Source organism: Solanum pennellii, chromosome 1 (assembly GCF_001406875.1).
Source record: "Solanum pennellii chromosome 1, SPENNV200".
In the NCBI taxonomy this organism is placed as follows: domain Eukaryota; kingdom Viridiplantae; phylum Streptophyta; class Magnoliopsida; order Solanales; family Solanaceae; genus Solanum; species Solanum pennellii.
The window spans coordinates 91962555-91980897 of record NC_028637.1 but is presented as its reverse complement, the minus strand read 5'-3'; the positions used below and the strand labels follow the sequence as shown (position 1 = coordinate 91980897).

Below are 18343 nucleotides of genomic sequence, written 5' to 3'. Positions count from 1 at the left end.
GGGGGTCGACTTAAAATTTTTTTAGGGATAGGGGATGGGTTGGGGGTTGGTAGGGTGGGTGGGCTGGTTTTGGAGGGAAGGGGGCTGGTGGTGAGGTGGGTAGGGGGGAGGTTGAAAGAGTGTTTTGAAAAATGTTTTCCTTAAGTTTTGAAGGGAAATTATTTTTCTTAAATTTGAGGAAAATGGGTTGATTGGAAAAACATTTTCGAAAACATTTGACCTAATCAAACATGAGAAAATTGAAAAATGTTTTCCTCCATACCAAACACAGTCATAATTCACTTTTTAGGAAAAATATGGTTTACACCCATAAATTTTAAAAACTATCAAAATTAATCATAAGTTTGTATTACAAGACAATTGGATCTTCGTTGCACATATAACAAGTAGTGTTCATGACACTAAAGCAATGTAGTAGTTTGGAGTGAATGCAACAAGCATCGTTTCATACAACATGAAACAAACAAAGCACGCGACTTTGTTATCCCTAGCTAATTGTTCATCATTCTCATCTACTATTATATCATCATATTCATATTCACTGAATATTTGTTATTGCATGTTTAATACTATTTATCTCGCTTTATATAACGTACTTTCAACTTTAGTCTGCTCTAAAAAAAAGTACATATTTTTATATTTAGTAATAATTTAACTTTAAATATGCATTTTACACTTGATGACGTGATTTCTAGCCAAACGAATATCTATAACTTATTTAAATCATAAATTTCAAAAAGACTTTTTTTCTTAAATTTAATATCATATCCAACTAGATTATATAAATTGCGATGAAAAAAGTATATTATTTCATTAACTTATAGTCATTTTATTCATTAGAGACTACAAAATAATAACAAAATCGTATTTGGTGTGTGTCAATTTTTTTACGTAATAACTAAATGCTACTATCAAACATGGTACTCCCTTTATCCCATTTTTTGTAATTGGCATTTGATTGATACAAAATTAAGAAATAAATAAAATATTTTTATTTCATTGGTGAGATTTGGAGTCCTTACCTTAATAAATACTAGTAAATTATTCGCGCAATGCTATCTTACATACAAGATTATGTAGCAATGAATATTAATAATATAAAAGAAAAATGATAATTATATCATCTTATCATTTATACTTCAATCAATCATCTTTAATTTGATTTTATAATTTATTCTTTGCCTTCACAAAGTATTACTATTTGATACTTTTTAGAAATTAGATGAAAATCAAAGTGAGATACTAAATTTCTAATAGATAAATAATCTTTTTTTTACTAACAAATACTTATTACAATAATTTTAGAAAAACATAATCAATAAGTAATATCATAAACATAAATTAATGACTGTAAAAAATATACGAGGATCTATAACAATAGAATGAAACATAAAGAAAAAAATTGAGTCAATTGAATGCACAATGTCTCCTTAAAAGGAAATTATTCTTGTCTAGTACCTGAGGTTTAACGAAAGATCCTCTAAGTATGGAATGACTCTATTAACAAGTGTATTAATACAGTACTAATGGTTTCAGTTAGTCATTTAACAAGAGCAAAGTACACATATATTTAATTTAATTCTGTAAAAGAAGAAGAATTATTTCAGAATTTTCACCGTTTTAAAATAAGAGGAAATCCCTCTATTTATAGAAAAAAAAAATAGTATGAACAAATGTGTATTTTCCTTATCGTAAATGTCACGACTCTTTAAAAAAGTTACAACTCTGTAGAAAGGTCACACCTTTCATGAACTTCACAAATCTTCATAAAAGTCGAAAATCTTCATAAAAATCGCAACTTTTCATAAAAGTCACATCTTTTCATGAAAGGTGAAGGATAGTTGTGAAAACAAATAAATTTAAAAGAAAATTCTTGTTTATGATAATACCACGTAGCTGAGTCTTTTCCTTTATATAAATATATGATTTAAAAAAAAATGAATTAAATGTATGGACCAAAATGGAAAACTTCATTGATCAGCACATGTGTTTCTCCTAGACTTCTCTAGTATGATCCAAATACGAAAAGAACTTTAATAGTAGTGATTTATTCACGACATTTATGATATTCCAAACTAAAACCAAATTTTGGTAGATTTAAAGAACTTTCGACGTTTCTTTTTTCTTTTCTTTTCTTTTTTTAAAAAAATATATTATATTTATTGTGAATTAAAAATCCCATTTGCCTAGCTACTCAAGTTGACATTCGAGGGGCTTCTATGCAATGGATCTCAGCCACCAAAACAATATGCCTAGCAAAGTGGTTTTTGTATATATTAGCCTTCCCATGTTTGTGCAAACAAAAAAGTCTCCAAAGTGGTATTGTATTAGCCTCATTTGTTTTGTGTTTTTTTTGGGTCGTTTGATCATGCGATATAAAATTATGATACGATATTATAATATAAATTTATAAAATAAAATTAAAGTTTTATTTAGACATGTGATATGAAAATTTTATATTATTTAATTTTTTAAATAAAACTATTAAAATAGCCTAACTTATTTATTCAATATTACGAAATTAAAAAAAAAGTTATTAAAATGAATCATAAATTATTAAAAAAACTAGTTATTCTTTACTTAAGTAATTGTTTCATTTAACTTTAGTTAATCAAACTTTAATTCAATAAAATAAAAATGAACAATAAATTGTGGTGTGCTAGTTTTTAATATAATTCCTCCATATTAGTACAAACAATCTCCTTACGATGAACATGCATTTCTCGGTCATATGAGGAGGAAACGGACCAACACTGTTACTTTGAGTCATTTATTAATAAATATCATTTGCAACTATATTTTCATGTACATATATTACTTTATGCGATATCAAATAAATACATCAATTACATAATATATCAAAACAATATATGTAATATATAAATACAAAAAATAAAATTTTAAAATAAAGACATGATATATCAAAATATCAAGGGATTAATAAAAACCAAAATTCATTTGTTACATGAATCTAGAACTCACTGGGTCAGCCCTGTGGCTTCGAGTACCATTAACCACTACCCACTTTTTTAATAGTCAAATTGATTCCTCCTCTTCTACGCCATACACACATTTCTCATAAAAAATTATACTTATTTAATCTTTGGTACCATCAACTTTTTTTAGTTTTCTTTCTAAGTTTGTTACACGTATTAAAACACAAATTTTTTGCTTCTCATTTTTTTAAGGAGCGTAATTTTTTAGCTTTTTTCTAACAGAAAAATCATTTATGTATTTATTTAAAAATAATTTTAAGAATTTATCAAATATTTAATTTTTCAATAATAATGACATACATACTAGACTCTTAATTCTTTAGCGTTGACTATTTGTATATAGTAATTTATCATAAATCTAACATTTAAGTTTTACGTTGGAATCCAATGTATTGACATCCTCATATATTTTTATTCACACAAGAAGATGTTAGGTTATTTCAAATATTTTAGCTTTCTAAAAATTTATGAAATTATAGTTCAAGATGATTTTTTTTAAATCATTTTTTATGACGATAATTTAGAATAATATTCGTACTTGAATATATTTCAATATAAATTTTTAAAAAATTAACTAAAAATAAGTTATAATTCATTTTTAAAATTTAAAATAGAATTTCAAATTGAATTTGAATTTTTTTATGACCTACCATTAGTTTTCAAATAAAATAAAATTCATTCTAAAGAAAGTGTAGTAGAATAATGTTTTTACGGAACTATCAACATCAACATGTGAATTGACAATATTCAAAATAATTTTATTAGATTGTCAATCAACTTTAACTTTAACTAATGTACAACTTTTTATAATAAAAAAGTCACTTAATTTTATTCGAGCATAACAAAAACTATAAAAATAATTCTTTTATGACAAAAAATCACTCACCACATTTTCTTCAAAATTACATTTTAATTTACCAAAAAATTAAATCAAATAAAAGATGCTGCAATCCAAACTTCCGAATACCCACAGGTGTCCATTCTTTTGTAAAAAAAAATTATTCACCAATTAAAAAATACTGTATATGATTATATAGATCACAATTTTAAAATCATTTTGTAACTTGCTAAAATAGTGATTTAATGACTTAACCATTTCTTAAAAGAGAGAGTCAATTTAAATACCAAACTTTCTTTTTTATTTAATTATGAGATAAGAATACAAGTCAACATCTTGATAATATCAAGTTATCAACTTGTCAAAATCAACATATACTACCAAAATTTGTAGCAAGGGAAACACCTCCAAATCAGCTTCCAAAATATTTCTTTTATATATATATATAATGAAAAATATCTAATTTTTATACACTACATAACTTTCATTAAAAATAAAAAAAAAGTAACAAATTAAAATTCACCTAAATTATTAAATAAAAAAATACACAAATTTATAATAAAAATGCTAACTCATCTTTAATTTCTTTTAGAAAATATATAACAGTTGATTTGATGTAAGTAATTCGATTTAGATCTCTATTGTAAAAATATTATTAGAGGCCATAGAGAGAGAAAAAAAAGATAAATAATAAACACTAAAATAAGATAGAAATTTTAAGGTTTTTAGGTCACATGACAACTAGGGAATATGTGGATTTGATATATAATAATAGATGTAGACGAAATATATATGATATAGTGATTAACATGTAAGTGATTAACTGTGATGGTTGATAGAAACTGATAATTAATAATCTAATGATATAAATAATTAACGCCGCAAAATAATAATGACAATTAGCTATATCGATTACAATACCTACATTAAGAACACATATTTTCACTTGTTATTTTCACTAATACACCTACCAAAACCCCTGCCTATTTCTTAGGCATCAATCTAATTTGTTCGATAATTAAGATTTAGTTGTACAAATTTCAGCCATACAATACATTTAAACTCATTAAACACAAGATTGTCCAAACAAAATCACCACTCTTAAATATAATGAAATTTATCACAGAAAATAAAATACATTAAAAATGATTATAATTCATAACAAAAATAAATTTAAAATCAATCAATCAATTGTTTTTAATTATCTAAACTAAATAAGTAAAAATATTTAATTTTAGCACAGAAAGCATATTATAATACACCTTCTGATTCATATTAAGTAAATTATTGATATTCTTTTAATACTTTAAAATAAGTGAATTATTTAAAAATTTTAATTTTTTTTATTTATATATCCTTATTTAATGAAATTCTTAATTATTTCGTAAGAAGTGTATCATATCTCGATAATTCACTTAATATAAACTAAATGAATTATGATATGTTATCCAATTAAAATTATCCAAATATCCCATTACTCCCTTAAAAAAAAACCTCAAAACCACGGATGACAACCAGGTGCTGTAAAAAAATGGGAAAGAAACAGACGGCTGGTCTTTTTTTATTATTCTCGCGATATCGTGATCATTATATTAAAAATAGTTATTTTATTTAATTATTAATTTTATTGGATTAAAAAAGTTACTACTAATTAAGCTTTTTTTATTTTTATAACTAATTTTTTTTTAAAATATTCAACATCTATATTTTAATAGAATATAAAAGGAAAAGTGATCGATTAATATGAGACGGAGGACGTAATAGCTTTTATTACACGCGCCTCACAATCTGATTTAATATATGAACAAAATTGGTCCAAGTTCATCCAAATCTCAATTCCCCAAAATCATTCACCAAAACCACAACCACAACAATCCTCCAAAAAACTCATTACAAAACCCCCTTTTCTTGATTTTCTCAAGAAAATCCAAAGTTGTTAGCTTTTTGAAGGAAAAAAAATCAATCTTTTTGGTTTTAAGTGGAGATGCTGCACTTGTTCTTTGCAGTGGCGTTTTCTGCAGTGCCTTTGACTCTGTATATACCTCCGGTGAGAAGCTTGAATCTTTTTGTGGAAACTATGGAGGATCTTTGTAGGGAATCAAGTGTTTATACAGGAAGGATGTATCCCAGGCTACGACATGTTTGGGCTAGGTTCTTGAATTGTATGTTTTGTGTCACTACAAGGTAGATTATTCAAGATTCACTAAACTTGAACCAACCCCCTCTGTAAATATTTTTTTTTTTTTCAATTTTCAAGTTTCAGCCTACAATATATCTCTGGGTTTGTGGATTTGTTTGGTGGTTCTCTCTGCAAGGCTTTGTTTTTTTGTTTCAGAGATTTGATGGTTCATGTTAAATCAAAGTGCATTAATAAAAAAAAGGGTTATTATTGGTTGCAATTGTTTCCGTTTCTATGCATAATTCAATTAGTTTATAATGTTTTGTTAAGACAAGATCTGAATATTGCTGTTTTGGTTTATCACTGTTCCAAGAGAATTATTGCCAAGTGAAAAAGATGAGGGGGACTCCTTTTTCTGCTGTGGGGTTCTTTTCCATGATAAAAATAAATGGAGATGGAGATAAAGCTGAGAGCTTTTTAGGTTCTCATGGCAAGAATCAATCACAATCTTATCTTTTCTAATAGATATATATATTCTGAAAATCAACTTTTTCCATCAATAAAAGGATAATGTTATTTAATATTGTGGACCTTTGAACTGTTTTCTTACAACTTATTGTCCTCACAGAAGGGGGTAAAAACTCATAGATTGATTGAGTGTATCAGAAACTATAAAGAATGAAAGAATATGGAAAAACAAAATGACAACTTTTTTAAGTATGAAGGAGTAAGCACTTCATGAAATGTTTGTTCAGCAACAGTGGTGTGTGGCTTGAACCTTTCAGCTGGCAAGTGTGCAAGGCTTCAAGAACCAGAAAACATCCAAAGCTCTTGCAGCTTCTTTTTCAGCAACAATAACACCACCACCTCTCTGCCCTTGTTGATTATTGTTACTAGTCATCATCTTCCCTGGATCTTCCTTTCTCTTCCCTTCATTGCTGCTTTTTTCCAGCTCTTGAAGGATCCCTCTTGTTTCCTAATTTTATTTCATACAAATTCAGAGTTAATCAGTCCCAGGATTATTTTGACCAACAGTTCAAAGCATTATAAATACTTTTGTTTTTTTTTATCATCAGAACAATCAATCAAGAACAAGCTAGTGGTGGTAACAACAGAATAAGCAATGTCTTAATGATCTAAAATAGTGCTGATTCTAGCCAAAGCTCATCTCAAATATCCTATGAAAATGAATCTTGAAGATTAGTTGGTTGTAGCTAAAATTGCAGACTAAACTGCACTGAAACTACATAGAAATAGACTCTTGGACTAGTCTTTAACTTGTCATGATAAGTTAGCTCATAAGGTGAGGATTGCAAGGAGATAATGGGCCAAAAACACATCACAAGAAGCCGAAAATAACAGTATCATTACGCAGAAAGTGAGGAGATCACAGGTTACTACTGTCTGCGAGTCTTGGAACTGCAAAATTCAATCTAGGGACAATAAGGTTTACACATACCAGAGGCCTTATTTCAAAGGCTTAGATGGAGCAGCCTTTGTAACTCCCCGGCTGGCTGAGAAACACTGAGGAGTGGGAGGATTTGTGCGGATCTGAGACAAAATTTCTTCATCTCTGCGCTTAATGTTCTTCACATCCACAAGTATTGGTGTGTTTTCTGCATTATCATTTCTCCTGCATAGATAGAGTTCACCAACAGTTATACTCAGTACCTCTAATAACGTATTTGCTCAGCCAATTGTTTCATTTGGGTAACTATTCAACTATAAGCTATGCGTTCAACTGAAACTAGTATGTTCGATGCAAAAAATTGGTTGACTAAATAAAGTACGTGATGTGAAACTAAACTTACAGTTTCCTTCTCTGTTTGTCCTTAGTGTTGCTCTTTGCCACTAGTTCATTAGTCTCTTTATTCATCTCCAGCAATGGCTTCCTTTCCCTTTCTTTATCATCAACCATTAATGGACTTGTTTCCAAGTTCTCATCTGCACACTTCTCTCTCTCTTTAGTCCTGGTAACTACTAATCTCTTCAGCTCATTGCAAAACTCAGACACTTTGTTCAACAAATCCCCACCAGCAAAAAGATTCCTAGCTGAAAGAGTACTTTTCAGCTTTGGTATATGTTCCTCTTTTTCATCAACTGGCTTCTTCTCCGCGCTCGACTTGATTGTTTGTTTCATCAATTTAGCCTTGAACCTTGGAGGGGTTGCAAAATTGGGATTCTGATTTTCACCATCTTCAACAATCTTATCACATTTATAATCCTTATTCAATGATACCAACGGTTGAATTAGCCCCCTCTTCTTCAATGTTGCATCTCTGAAATTAAAAACACCATTTATGAATTCATAATCTTGTCCAAATAAAAACTCAGGTAGAATCGATTGCATAATAATTTATTTTTTTTCCATTTGTCATACCTCCTATTTCGTTCCCCAAGAGGAATATCAGATACACTAGCTGATCTTTGAAGCTGTAAAATCACAAATTTGTCAAATAACAGAGCAAATCTTTGATTCTCAAGAAACTAACCATTACCCACAAGAATTTAGAACAGAGTATTCGTAAAACTAGCAAAAACACTCAAATTACAATACCCCACTTGTGGGAATTTCAGAAATAGGAAGAAAGCACAAACCTTCGAAGAGGAGGAAGGGGTAGCTACTTTATAGAAATCTTCCACTGTCTTTGGATGATTACACTCTGTTCTCCAAAAAAAACAAGAAGAAGTTAAAACAGAAAATCCCCAAAATGAAGTAAAATTTAAGAATAAATTTTCTTTACCAGGTCTGCAGAACCAAGCATCATCATCAACAGGAGCATCGGGGGCGAAGAAATCGACCCATTGAGGAGCTTTAAAATGCTCATAAAGATCGTCTTTAACAAATCTTGAATCAATGGTTTTCCAATCGATGACAGCTATCTCCATGGTTCTTGAAGAATGAACAGAGTATGTACAAAACCCAGATAAAATTTGGAGGAATAAAAATGAATTCACAGGTGAAAATGCAACGTTTCTTTGTTGTTGAAGGAGCTGACAACAAAGAGATTTTAACAAGACCGTTGGGATTTTGAGCTTTTTTTTTTGTTTTATTTATTTCTTTTTTTGACCGTTAGAGAATTTTTTCTCTTTTATTTATTTATTATTTATTTTGCTGAGTTTTTAATCAATGAGAATTAACTCCAGATCTAACTACAATGGTCTAAAACGTATTTACTTGTGGATCTGGGGTGTGGTACGGCGAAATATTTTTTACATAGCACAAATAACTCCTTCAAAATAAGCAAAATGACTTTTTTAATGCCGAAAACAAGTTTATAACTTGTAAGTAATCTTTAAGTATGTGATTTCATCCTCGTGCACCCATCGTCTCCAAATCTCCTTTCTTGACCGTTTTGCCCTCCTTCCCATCCGAATTGACTGCTGAGCCGTATAAGGTAAGAATTTTTTAAGTACAGTTCTAAGAGAAGGAATTGAACGATCTATTCTAGTTGGGGAGAACAAGCCATTTAACGGAGAGATTCTGAAATTGCAAAAGTTTAGTTCGATCATGCCGTTGAATATGGAAACAAGCTATAGCGCTTACTCTCGATTATTCTATTAAAGCATATAATTGATTAACGTTTCAAATAAAACTATTATTAAAATTAATAAAATCCTCATAATATTTAACTAGCTTGCATATTAATACTTTTGAAATACACATTTTTTATTTATTTAACAAACACTAAAAATTAATAAGAAATCTAACTATTTTTCAAAGTAAATATTTTTTAAGAAATCGTTTTTCTTTGTATATTGCAAATTATTGACTATAGTTAAGGTAATATCATTATACAAATACCATGAGTTGAGTTGCGAACACAACCCTTCAACTAACATATATATTTCTCAATCAATTCACTCTTTGTAAGCCTACTTTATTCACCAATTTAAAATTCAATCTATTGTGAATTCCATCATTATTACTAGTTGATTTGTCGCTTTATTGACCATTGAACATATACTAGAATAAATTATTATCTTTATGATTATTGTATTTTAACAAATATTTTTTATCGTAAAAATATTGAAAAGTCAAAATCTTCAAATAAAATTCAATCATGAAAAAAAAAAGTAACATTATATCTTACGGAACGTTTATATGGAGTATTAGGAGAAATTATTTATGTATTACATATGATATTATTTAGTATAAATATGTAATTAGGTATAATAAATTCATGGATTAGCAACCCTACCTGCTATTATAGGATTTTTACTAATACCTTCACATGGAGATATTACTAATAAATACATAGAATTTAATACCATGGAACATGCTAATATAAAGACAAAAATATCTCTTGAATCATTTTAATCATTTCGTTTATTTAATTGATTTTATGTTTTATATCTATACTAGTAAATTTGTTTAAATAATATATATATATATATATATGTGTGTGTGTGTGTTACAATTTTTAAAATTGCATTCATATTAAAATTATAACTTGTAAATTTTTATGTGTAAATGTAGATGATTTATGTATTTGCTATTATTTACCGTATTTTTCAATTTTAAAAATAGATGTTAAAGCCACTCAAACTTCTTTTAAAAAAAGAAGTTCCAAAAGCAAAACTTAAAACTCATGTTTTATTTCTTTTACAAAAATTTTTAAATTTAAAAATATTAAGTGGCATTGAAAAAATGTAGAAAAATTAAAATAGTTTTAGTTGAAAATTAGAAAGTCACAACAATAGTTTAGTTAGAAATGTCATAGTTAAAAGCCTTAATTGTCTCTGTACCTATCATCTCCACTTTTGACTCCACACTTAGAGGCAAGAGAAAGACTCTCTCTTCTCTGCATCTTACTTAAAAAGCAACCCATAATTCCCAAATACTTGATCTCATTTATCAGGTTAGTACTAACCTTCTCTTTATTTTCTCTTCAAAAAAACAAAAACAAATTAAACTTGTATTTACATTCTTCAAAGAGTGAAAAGGTAGGATTTGTTTAAATTTTTTAGATGATTGTTTCTTTTTATGTGATATATGATATTTATTTGGAAAAAATGAAATGTATATAAGATCACTTTGACATGATATTTAGCATTTGAACAATTGTATATTTACTAGACATACATACTAGTGTAACCCCACTAGTGGACTCTGGAGAGGATACGATGTATGCAGAAGTATGATTAGACAGATTGTTTTTTTATAGACTCTCAGTTTAATAATTTGTTGGATTTGGTTTGTGAAACTAAAATAGAACCTAGATTTGTTTTCTAGACACTCTCACACTGATGTTGTTACTATAATCCGTTTTGAGCATAAGCCTGAACAAATTATGGTGCATTCGTCATGATTCATATCATCTTTTTCTTTTTTTGGTTCAATAATATTAATTTTTTTTAAAATTCAAATGGAGAAATATGGTTACTGAGGATTCATCTATAATTATGGACATATAGACCAACATAAGTTGTGATGCACTGATGGGAGTGCTTCATCTGGTTAGTTCTCGGGTTCGAGCCCTGGATATGTAGAAAATCCTGTTGGGAGCACCACACCCGAATGGGTCCAGTAGTGTGCGATCTGGGATGAGAAACCAAAAAAAAAGTTATGGAGATATAGTCATTTATACATGTCTAGTAATTGTAAGGAAAATCTATTTCATTTACATGTTTGCATTTCTTGATGTATAGGGACAGAGATGACGATGGATCAGCCACAATACCCCTCTGTTACTCACAAGGCAGCTGGAATTTTCCTTGTTAGATCTACGCAAAATCGAGATCTTATGGCATACCAAAGGCAATATAAATATGGAAATCAGACTAAGCCCTGGTTGCATAGATGTGAAGGGATGCCCGTGGTTTCATCTTACTCATCGCCAGTTTTCGTCCAAGCTCCTTCAGAGAAAGGCTTTACCAGCTTTGCAATTGATTTTCTTATGGGTGGTGTCTCAGCAGCTGTTTCAAAGACAGCAGCTGCTCCAATTGAGCGTGTCAAACTCCTGATCCAAAATCAGGATGAGATGATCAAGGCTGGGAGGTTATCTAAACCATACGGTGGCATAGCTGAATGTTTTAGCCGAACAATGAAGGAGGAAGGAGTTATGTCTTTGTGGAGAGGCAATACAGCAAACGTTATTCGTTATTTCCCAACTCAGGTTCGTTATTTTCTCACACAATTTAGATCCCTTGTTCATTTCGTTGATCTCGTGCTATATATTTATCTCTTTCACTTTTTGTGCAGGCCTTGAATTTTGCGTTTAAGGATTACTTCAAGAGGCTTTTTAACTTCAAAAAGGACAGAGACGGTTACTGGAAATGGTTTGCTGGTAATCTTGCATCAGGAGGTGCAGCTGGTGCATCTTCCCTTTTCTTTGTCTATTCTCTTGACTATGCCCGAACTAGGCTAGCTAATGATGCTAAGGCTGCAAAAGGAGGAGGAGATCGACAGTTCAATGGTATGGTTGATGTTTACAAGAAGACATTAGCATCTGATGGAGTTGCTGGACTTTACCGTGGATTCAATATCTCATGTGTTGGAATCATTGTGTACCGCGGTCTCTACTTTGGTTTATATGATTCTTTGAAGCCGGTTGTCCTCACTGGATCACTACAGGTAATGCTGCGTCAGTACTAACTGCACATTGTCAAATTCTGTTTTGTGCAAACTCTAGTGATCCCGTCCATGATGATCTTATTGTTTAAATTTGGTACTGGATGTCTAAAACATATGCCTTCAATACTGTTGAATGTCGATTCATTTGGAAATTCTCATTGAGCATTTCTAGTCCACGTGAAAAGTATTCAAATGTCATGGCAAGTCCATACTTGTTTGGGTCCTCGTGGAGTACAACTCACATTCAAACATCTGATTGGGAAATAAGACAGTCCCGATGAAGCTCCGGCAGAAAGGGAAGGTCTGCCAAGCCTTATGTCCATGAATACAGGATTCTTCGAGAAAGTAAAGCCGAGCTTAATAATGAATGAAGGGAAGCTCGAGAGCTTTCTCCACTAGCGGCTTGTGTAGTGGCCGAACTTATAAAGCTCACTAATTCTCAGGTTGAGTTAGTCTTGGTTAAGCAATCCATCTACCCTAACATCCAGGGCTTATCGAAGCCCTATTATGTGTATATTCACGAACAAGGCTATTAAATGGTTCACTCCAGAGCCCATCAGTATTAAAAACATGAAAGAAGCATCTGCATACACATGTTTTCTGTGATAAATTATTTGTCTTGTTGTTTATTGGTTTCAGGATAGCTTCTTTGCTAGCTTTGCACTAGGTTGGTTAATCACAAACGGTGCTGGACTAGCATCCTATCCAATTGACACTGTTCGTAGAAGAATGATGATGACATCTGGTGAAGCAGTGAAATACAAAAGTTCAATGGATGCATTTACTCAAATCTTGAAGAATGAGGGTCCAAAGTCCCTTTTCAAGGGTGCTGGTGCAAACATTCTTCGTGCTATCGCTGGTGCTGGTGTCCTCTCTGGCTACGACAAACTCCAATTACTTGTACTCGGAAAGAAGTATGGTTCTGGTGGCGCTTAAGCTTGATCAGCAATCATGTTTGCCATCTCTCTACCTAACATTAATCCGAATATTCTAACTTGAATTTCGAATACAAAAACCGGAGATGTGATTCATATTGCAGCAGCTGCTGCTTCAGTTCAGTTCAGTTGCTAGTTTAGTTTCAGGTTCCCAAAAAATTAAGGCATTGTACAATGCCCAATTTTGTTAGTCATATCTTGCATAAAAGTTCAACTTTCTTTTCCCCACTTTATGGGGCAATTTTTTAAATAGATTTTCCAGCCAACTCAATAATGTAGTTTAGTGCATTCTATGTTAAATCATTTGATTATTTTGTGTATTTATCTTGGTGCTTCTAATTGTCATGTGAATCAAAGTGTTATCAAAACCAAAATGCATAGAATGTTTTGGCAAAATGTTTTTCAGAGTAAACAGGTAGACCTGATAAATTAATTATTGAAAAGCTTGCATCAAAGTTTGTCTAAATAAAATTGAGTATAAGATATATAAGTCTCATACATTTGGAAGTTAATTATATCTTATCTTGAAATTTTCTCGATTATAAAAATCTTGGATTTTACATTGCACTCGGATACATTCCTTGATTGTGATGTATCCAAGAGGAGATAGTGATGCATCTGAGAGGGGATAAAAATGTATCCAAGAGAGGATTTTGTAATTCTTTTAAAGTGATGGAGAATTTTAGAGATATTATGATATCTTTATCGTGAATTTGTGTAATTTTTCCTAAAAACATCAAAGTAAAAGATGGTTGCTGATTATATCAGTTAATGGGCTTTGTCCCTATGGTTGAGTTGGGCCAAAAAGAAGGCCCATCTTTGAAGTAGCCATTTGGACCATACTAGGCTGAAGCTGGGGAAAAAAGATGGGAAATTTTTCAAGGGCAACTTTCACATATAGCAAATAAAAAATTCATATTTATATGCTATAGCAAAGTTTGCATAATTGCGCTCCATAGCAAACGTAGAAACTGTATAATTCGCTATACATATACAGTTGAATCAAATTGTATAAAACGAAGTGTATAAAACAAGAAAGAGAAAGACACTTGGGCAAAGAACTGTATAAAAATGAAGTGTATAAATGAATTGTATTATTATAAGTGTATAGAACGATTATATACAATTTGAATTTGTATAAAATGAGAAAGAGAGAAAGACAAAAGAAACTTGACAAGGAATATACAATTGAATCGAATTGTATAAAACGAGAAAGAGAGAAATTAGATACAATTTGAAAATTGTATAAAACGAGAAAGAGAGAAATGCAAAAGAAACTGGGTAGGAGAGTATTTTAATTGTATAATTATAAGTGTATAGAACGAAAATATATGTACTTGCATGTGTATATACAATTTTCTCACGCTTTATACAAACAGAAACACAATTTTTACATTTAGCTTCTGTTTGTATAAGTGTGAAAGGCGAGGGTGGCGAGCGAGATCTGGAAGAGGTGAGAGAGAGGAATAAAAATATATGTATTTATACAATTTTCTCTGCTTTATACAATTAGAAACAATTTTTATACACTTGTGTTTGTATAAAAAGTGAGGAAGCGAGCAAGAAATTGGAGGAGAGTGGCGAGCGAGATATTTGGGAGAGAGGCGCCTGGCAATTTTTTGCAAACGTTTGCTATGGAGCACAATTAAATCAAACCGTAGCTACTCCATTTATTTTAGGTTATTAGTTTGCTATTATATACAATTTTCCCAAGTTTAAAAAGTGTATTCAGAAATTGTTTTTTGACGTTAATTTTAAGGTCTACTTTCACATACAGAAAACATAAAATTATATTTCTATGCTATAACAAAGTTTGCATAATTGCGCTAGCAAACATATATATGTATAATTCGCTATACATATACAATTGAAGCAAATTGTATAAAACGAAGTGTATAAAACGAGAAAGAGAAAGAGACTTGGACAGAGAATTGTATAAAACAAATTGTATAATTATAAGTGTATAGGACGATTATATACAATTTGAATATGTATAAAAATGAGAAAGAGAGAAAAGCAAAAGAGACTTGGGCAGGGAATATACAATCGAATCGAATTGTATAAAATGAGAAAGAGAGAAATGATATACAATTTGAATTTGTATAAAACGAGAAAGAGAGAAAGACAAAAGAGACTTGGGTGGGGGAGTTCTTTTATTGCATAATTACAAGTGTATAGGACAAAAATATATGTATTTGCATGTGTATATACAATTTTCTCTCGCTTTATACAATTAGAAACACAATTTATACAATTCTATTGTATAAAGCGAGAGAGGTGAACGAGAATACGAGGGACAGAGGGACTGACAAACAGTTTGCTATGGAACACAAATAAATCAAACTATAGCTACTATATTTATTTTATATTATTAGTTTGTCATTCTATAAAATTATCCCTAATTTTAAAGGAACCTTCAAAAATAGCAAAAACTTTAAATATAACGAGGTAAAATAGCTACAGTTTATTTAATTATGATTCATAACTACATGTTATTGTAATGAGAGAGGCGAACGAGAAAGAAAGAGGGCAGAGAGAGGAGATTTATATTTGTTGGATAATAGTATATAAGAAACTAGTATGTATATATATATCAACAATTTTATTTGTATATCTGCTAGATAATCGCATATGTATAATCAGTATATACATGTATCAATAAATATAATAGTATTAAAGAATATAATTTGTAACAATGAATAAATTGTATCAACAGATACAATTGTATGAATAACATCTAGTACAGAACTGTATTTGTATAATTAATTGTTATAATAATTTGTACCAATGTTGTATCAATTGTATTAACGAATATAATTGATATTATTCGCTAATACAATTATATTAGTATTATATTACGTTCAACATTTGTATTTATATAATTAATTTTCTATCATTTGTATCAATATTGTATGTGTGAATACATGAGTAGTTATGTTTGTAACAATGAATAGAATTTATATAGTTTGTATTTATATAACAAGAGATGGGACAAAAAAAAGCCAAAAAAAGGGAGCAGAAAAAGGGGAATGAAATAACAATAAAATCCTAACTATAGATAACATAACATAATTCTCATATTATAATCAAGAATATCTCTTTTCTTTTTAAATAAAATTTGACAATATTTTGTTTACTAATTGTCCATTTATTAGCACACAAATGTGAACACAGGTATGATTAGCTTAATCATGTAAAGTTACAAAAAAGTATAAAGATGATTATTGTCCACAACCGGAATATGAATATAATCAATACTCTTATCTTATCCTTCCCCTTTTCAAATTTATTAAATTTAGATAATCATACAATCTAATCATTTCCTTAGATAATTCAACTTCTTTTTCCTATAAAAATAAGTACTCATATGGAAGTCTTTAGTTGATTTGTTGACCAACTTTTTTTTGGGAACATATTATATTAAAAATATATTTTGATATACGAAAAGATAAATTTATTTTTTTCACCTTTAGTGAATAGAGGAGGTAGTTTTTATTTCTCTTTTATTTCAAAATAAGTGTCAATTAATAAAATAATTTGTAATTTACTAAACTATTATGTATTTCGAAAATTGAACATTATTAAAAATGGTAAAGAAATGGATAAATATTTATTTTATAAAATAACAAATATTTTGAAATAAATTTTTTTAAAAACACTTATTTTGAGACGGAACGAAACATGTTCACTGAGAGACACCTAATTGGTCAAAAGATTGATCAAATTCGTTGCTTGAAGACAAAGGATTGTGTGGTCCATGTTTCTCTATATTTGTTCCCCAAAATTATAAAATCTTCCTTGGTTTTCATTCACTTTTGGATTTTGCTTCATTTCTCACACAAAAGTTACAATGACCAGAATTGGGCAATAAGTACACTTAATAATCTTTGTAACACCCTAATTTGTTCCAACATTTTTAGTATTGGGAAAAGAATGTGGGACTCAACACTTTTATACGCTAAGATTAGATATCTGAAGCATGAATAATATAAAATAAAGGTTTAAAGTCAAATAAATAATAAATTGAGATGGTTATAGCTATGATAACATGACAAAGAAATAGATATTTGACCTTATTTAATTCCAAAAGTTATTTTATAAGGTAAGAATTATCCAAAATCATATAAAAAGACCATCCAGTACTAAGATTTAGACGTAAGACCTCTTTTTAGTTTTCTCACACGTCCATATTAGGGCATTTTAAGTGTGGAAGATAAAAATAATATCAGATAAATGCTAATTAAGACAAGTCTACCTTGATATAATAATCAAAAATAAAATAAAATATTAAACATAATTCCATCATAACTCATGAGGTAAGAATTGCTCGAAAACAATCAATGTGGGAGCGATCAACACTTAAATAGAATATTGCACAGTAAATAATAATTACCCTAGAGTGTTCATTCAAAAGACATATTATGAATTTTCTTGAAACTTTTTTTATTAAAATAAAAATTACCTAAAGAACTTTGAACTTAAAAAAAAAAAAGTAGAACAGGCTTGAGGAGAATTTTCAAGTGAAATAATAATTTACATTCAAAAGATTTCAACCTTTTGCCTAAATCCAATTCATTGTCAATTTTTGTTCGGCCATCATGCGAAAAGTATTATAAAATTTTATAAGAAAAAATATATATTATTTCACTTTAAATACTCTGCAGATCAGTTTTTCAGCTTCAAAATTTTTATTTTAATTTGGACTTGAAATAATTTTCCAAATTATGAAAGAAACAATGATTTATACTAGATAATATTTCAACTTGAAACTGAAACGATAAATATAATTTTATCTCCAAATATATGCGTAATTGTTAAAAAAAAATATGAGTATAATACTTTGCTTTTTGTAGATTTGAAGCTAGTGTTAAATATTTA

The 18343-nt window shown here is 29.5% G+C and overlaps 3 protein-coding genes across 4 annotated transcripts; 2 read left to right on the top strand and 1 right to left on the bottom strand.

The window, feature by feature from the left end:
• The first annotated feature begins 5641 nt into the window (after positions 1–5641).
• Positions 5642–6233, top strand: LOC107003507. Its single transcript, XM_015201881.2, has one exon. It carries the CDS (start codon positions 5819–5821, stop codon positions 6020–6022), a length of 204 nt encoding a protein of 67 aa, XP_015057367.1. The 5' UTR covers positions 5642–5818; the 3' UTR covers positions 6023–6233.
• Positions 6068–9046, bottom strand: LOC107003424. The gene is given in 7 exon segments (XM_015201780.2): positions 6068–6929; positions 7413–7423; positions 7426–7586; positions 7765–8232; positions 8334–8386; positions 8552–8616; positions 8698–9046. Coding segments are annotated over 7 exon segments (1098 nt in total). The 5' UTR covers positions 8843–9046; the 3' UTR covers positions 6068–6734.
• Positions 9047–10714: 1668 nt separating this feature from the next.
• On the top strand, positions 10715–13861 carry LOC107016185 (ADP,ATP carrier protein 1, mitochondrial-like). 2 transcript variants are annotated; one of them, XM_015216678.2, is made up of 4 exons: positions 10715–10815; positions 11606–12072; positions 12159–12530; positions 13170–13861. In XM_015216678.2, exons 2-4 carry the CDS (start codon positions 11614–11616, stop codon positions 13464–13466), a joined length of 1128 nt encoding a protein of 375 aa, XP_015072164.1. In that variant the 5' UTR covers positions 10715–10815; positions 11606–11613; the 3' UTR covers positions 13467–13861. The 2 variants fall into 2 exon arrangements, with proteins under 2 accessions (XP_015072164.1, XP_015072171.1); XM_015216685.2 differs by having other exon boundaries at positions 10811–10900.
• Positions 13862–18343: the final 4482 nt, after the last annotated feature.

Excerpts from the sequence above, each read along its gene's own strand:
- LOC107003507 (XM_015201881.2), top strand. The coding sequence starts at position 5,819 with ATGCTGCACTTGTTCTTTGCAGTGGCGTTTTCTGCAGTGCCTTTGACT.
- LOC107016185 (XM_015216678.2), top strand. The coding sequence starts at position 11,614 with ATGACGATGGATCAGCCACAATACCCCTCTGTTACTCACAAGGCAGCT. Across the intron at positions 12,073-12,158 it reads TTCGTTATTTCCCAACTCAG|GCCTTGAATTTTGCGTTTAA; the intron begins GTTCGTTATTTT and ends CTTTTTGTGCAG. Across the intron at positions 12,531-13,169 it reads TCCTCACTGGATCACTACAG|GATAGCTTCTTTGCTAGCTT; the intron begins GTAATGCTGCGT and ends TATTGGTTTCAG.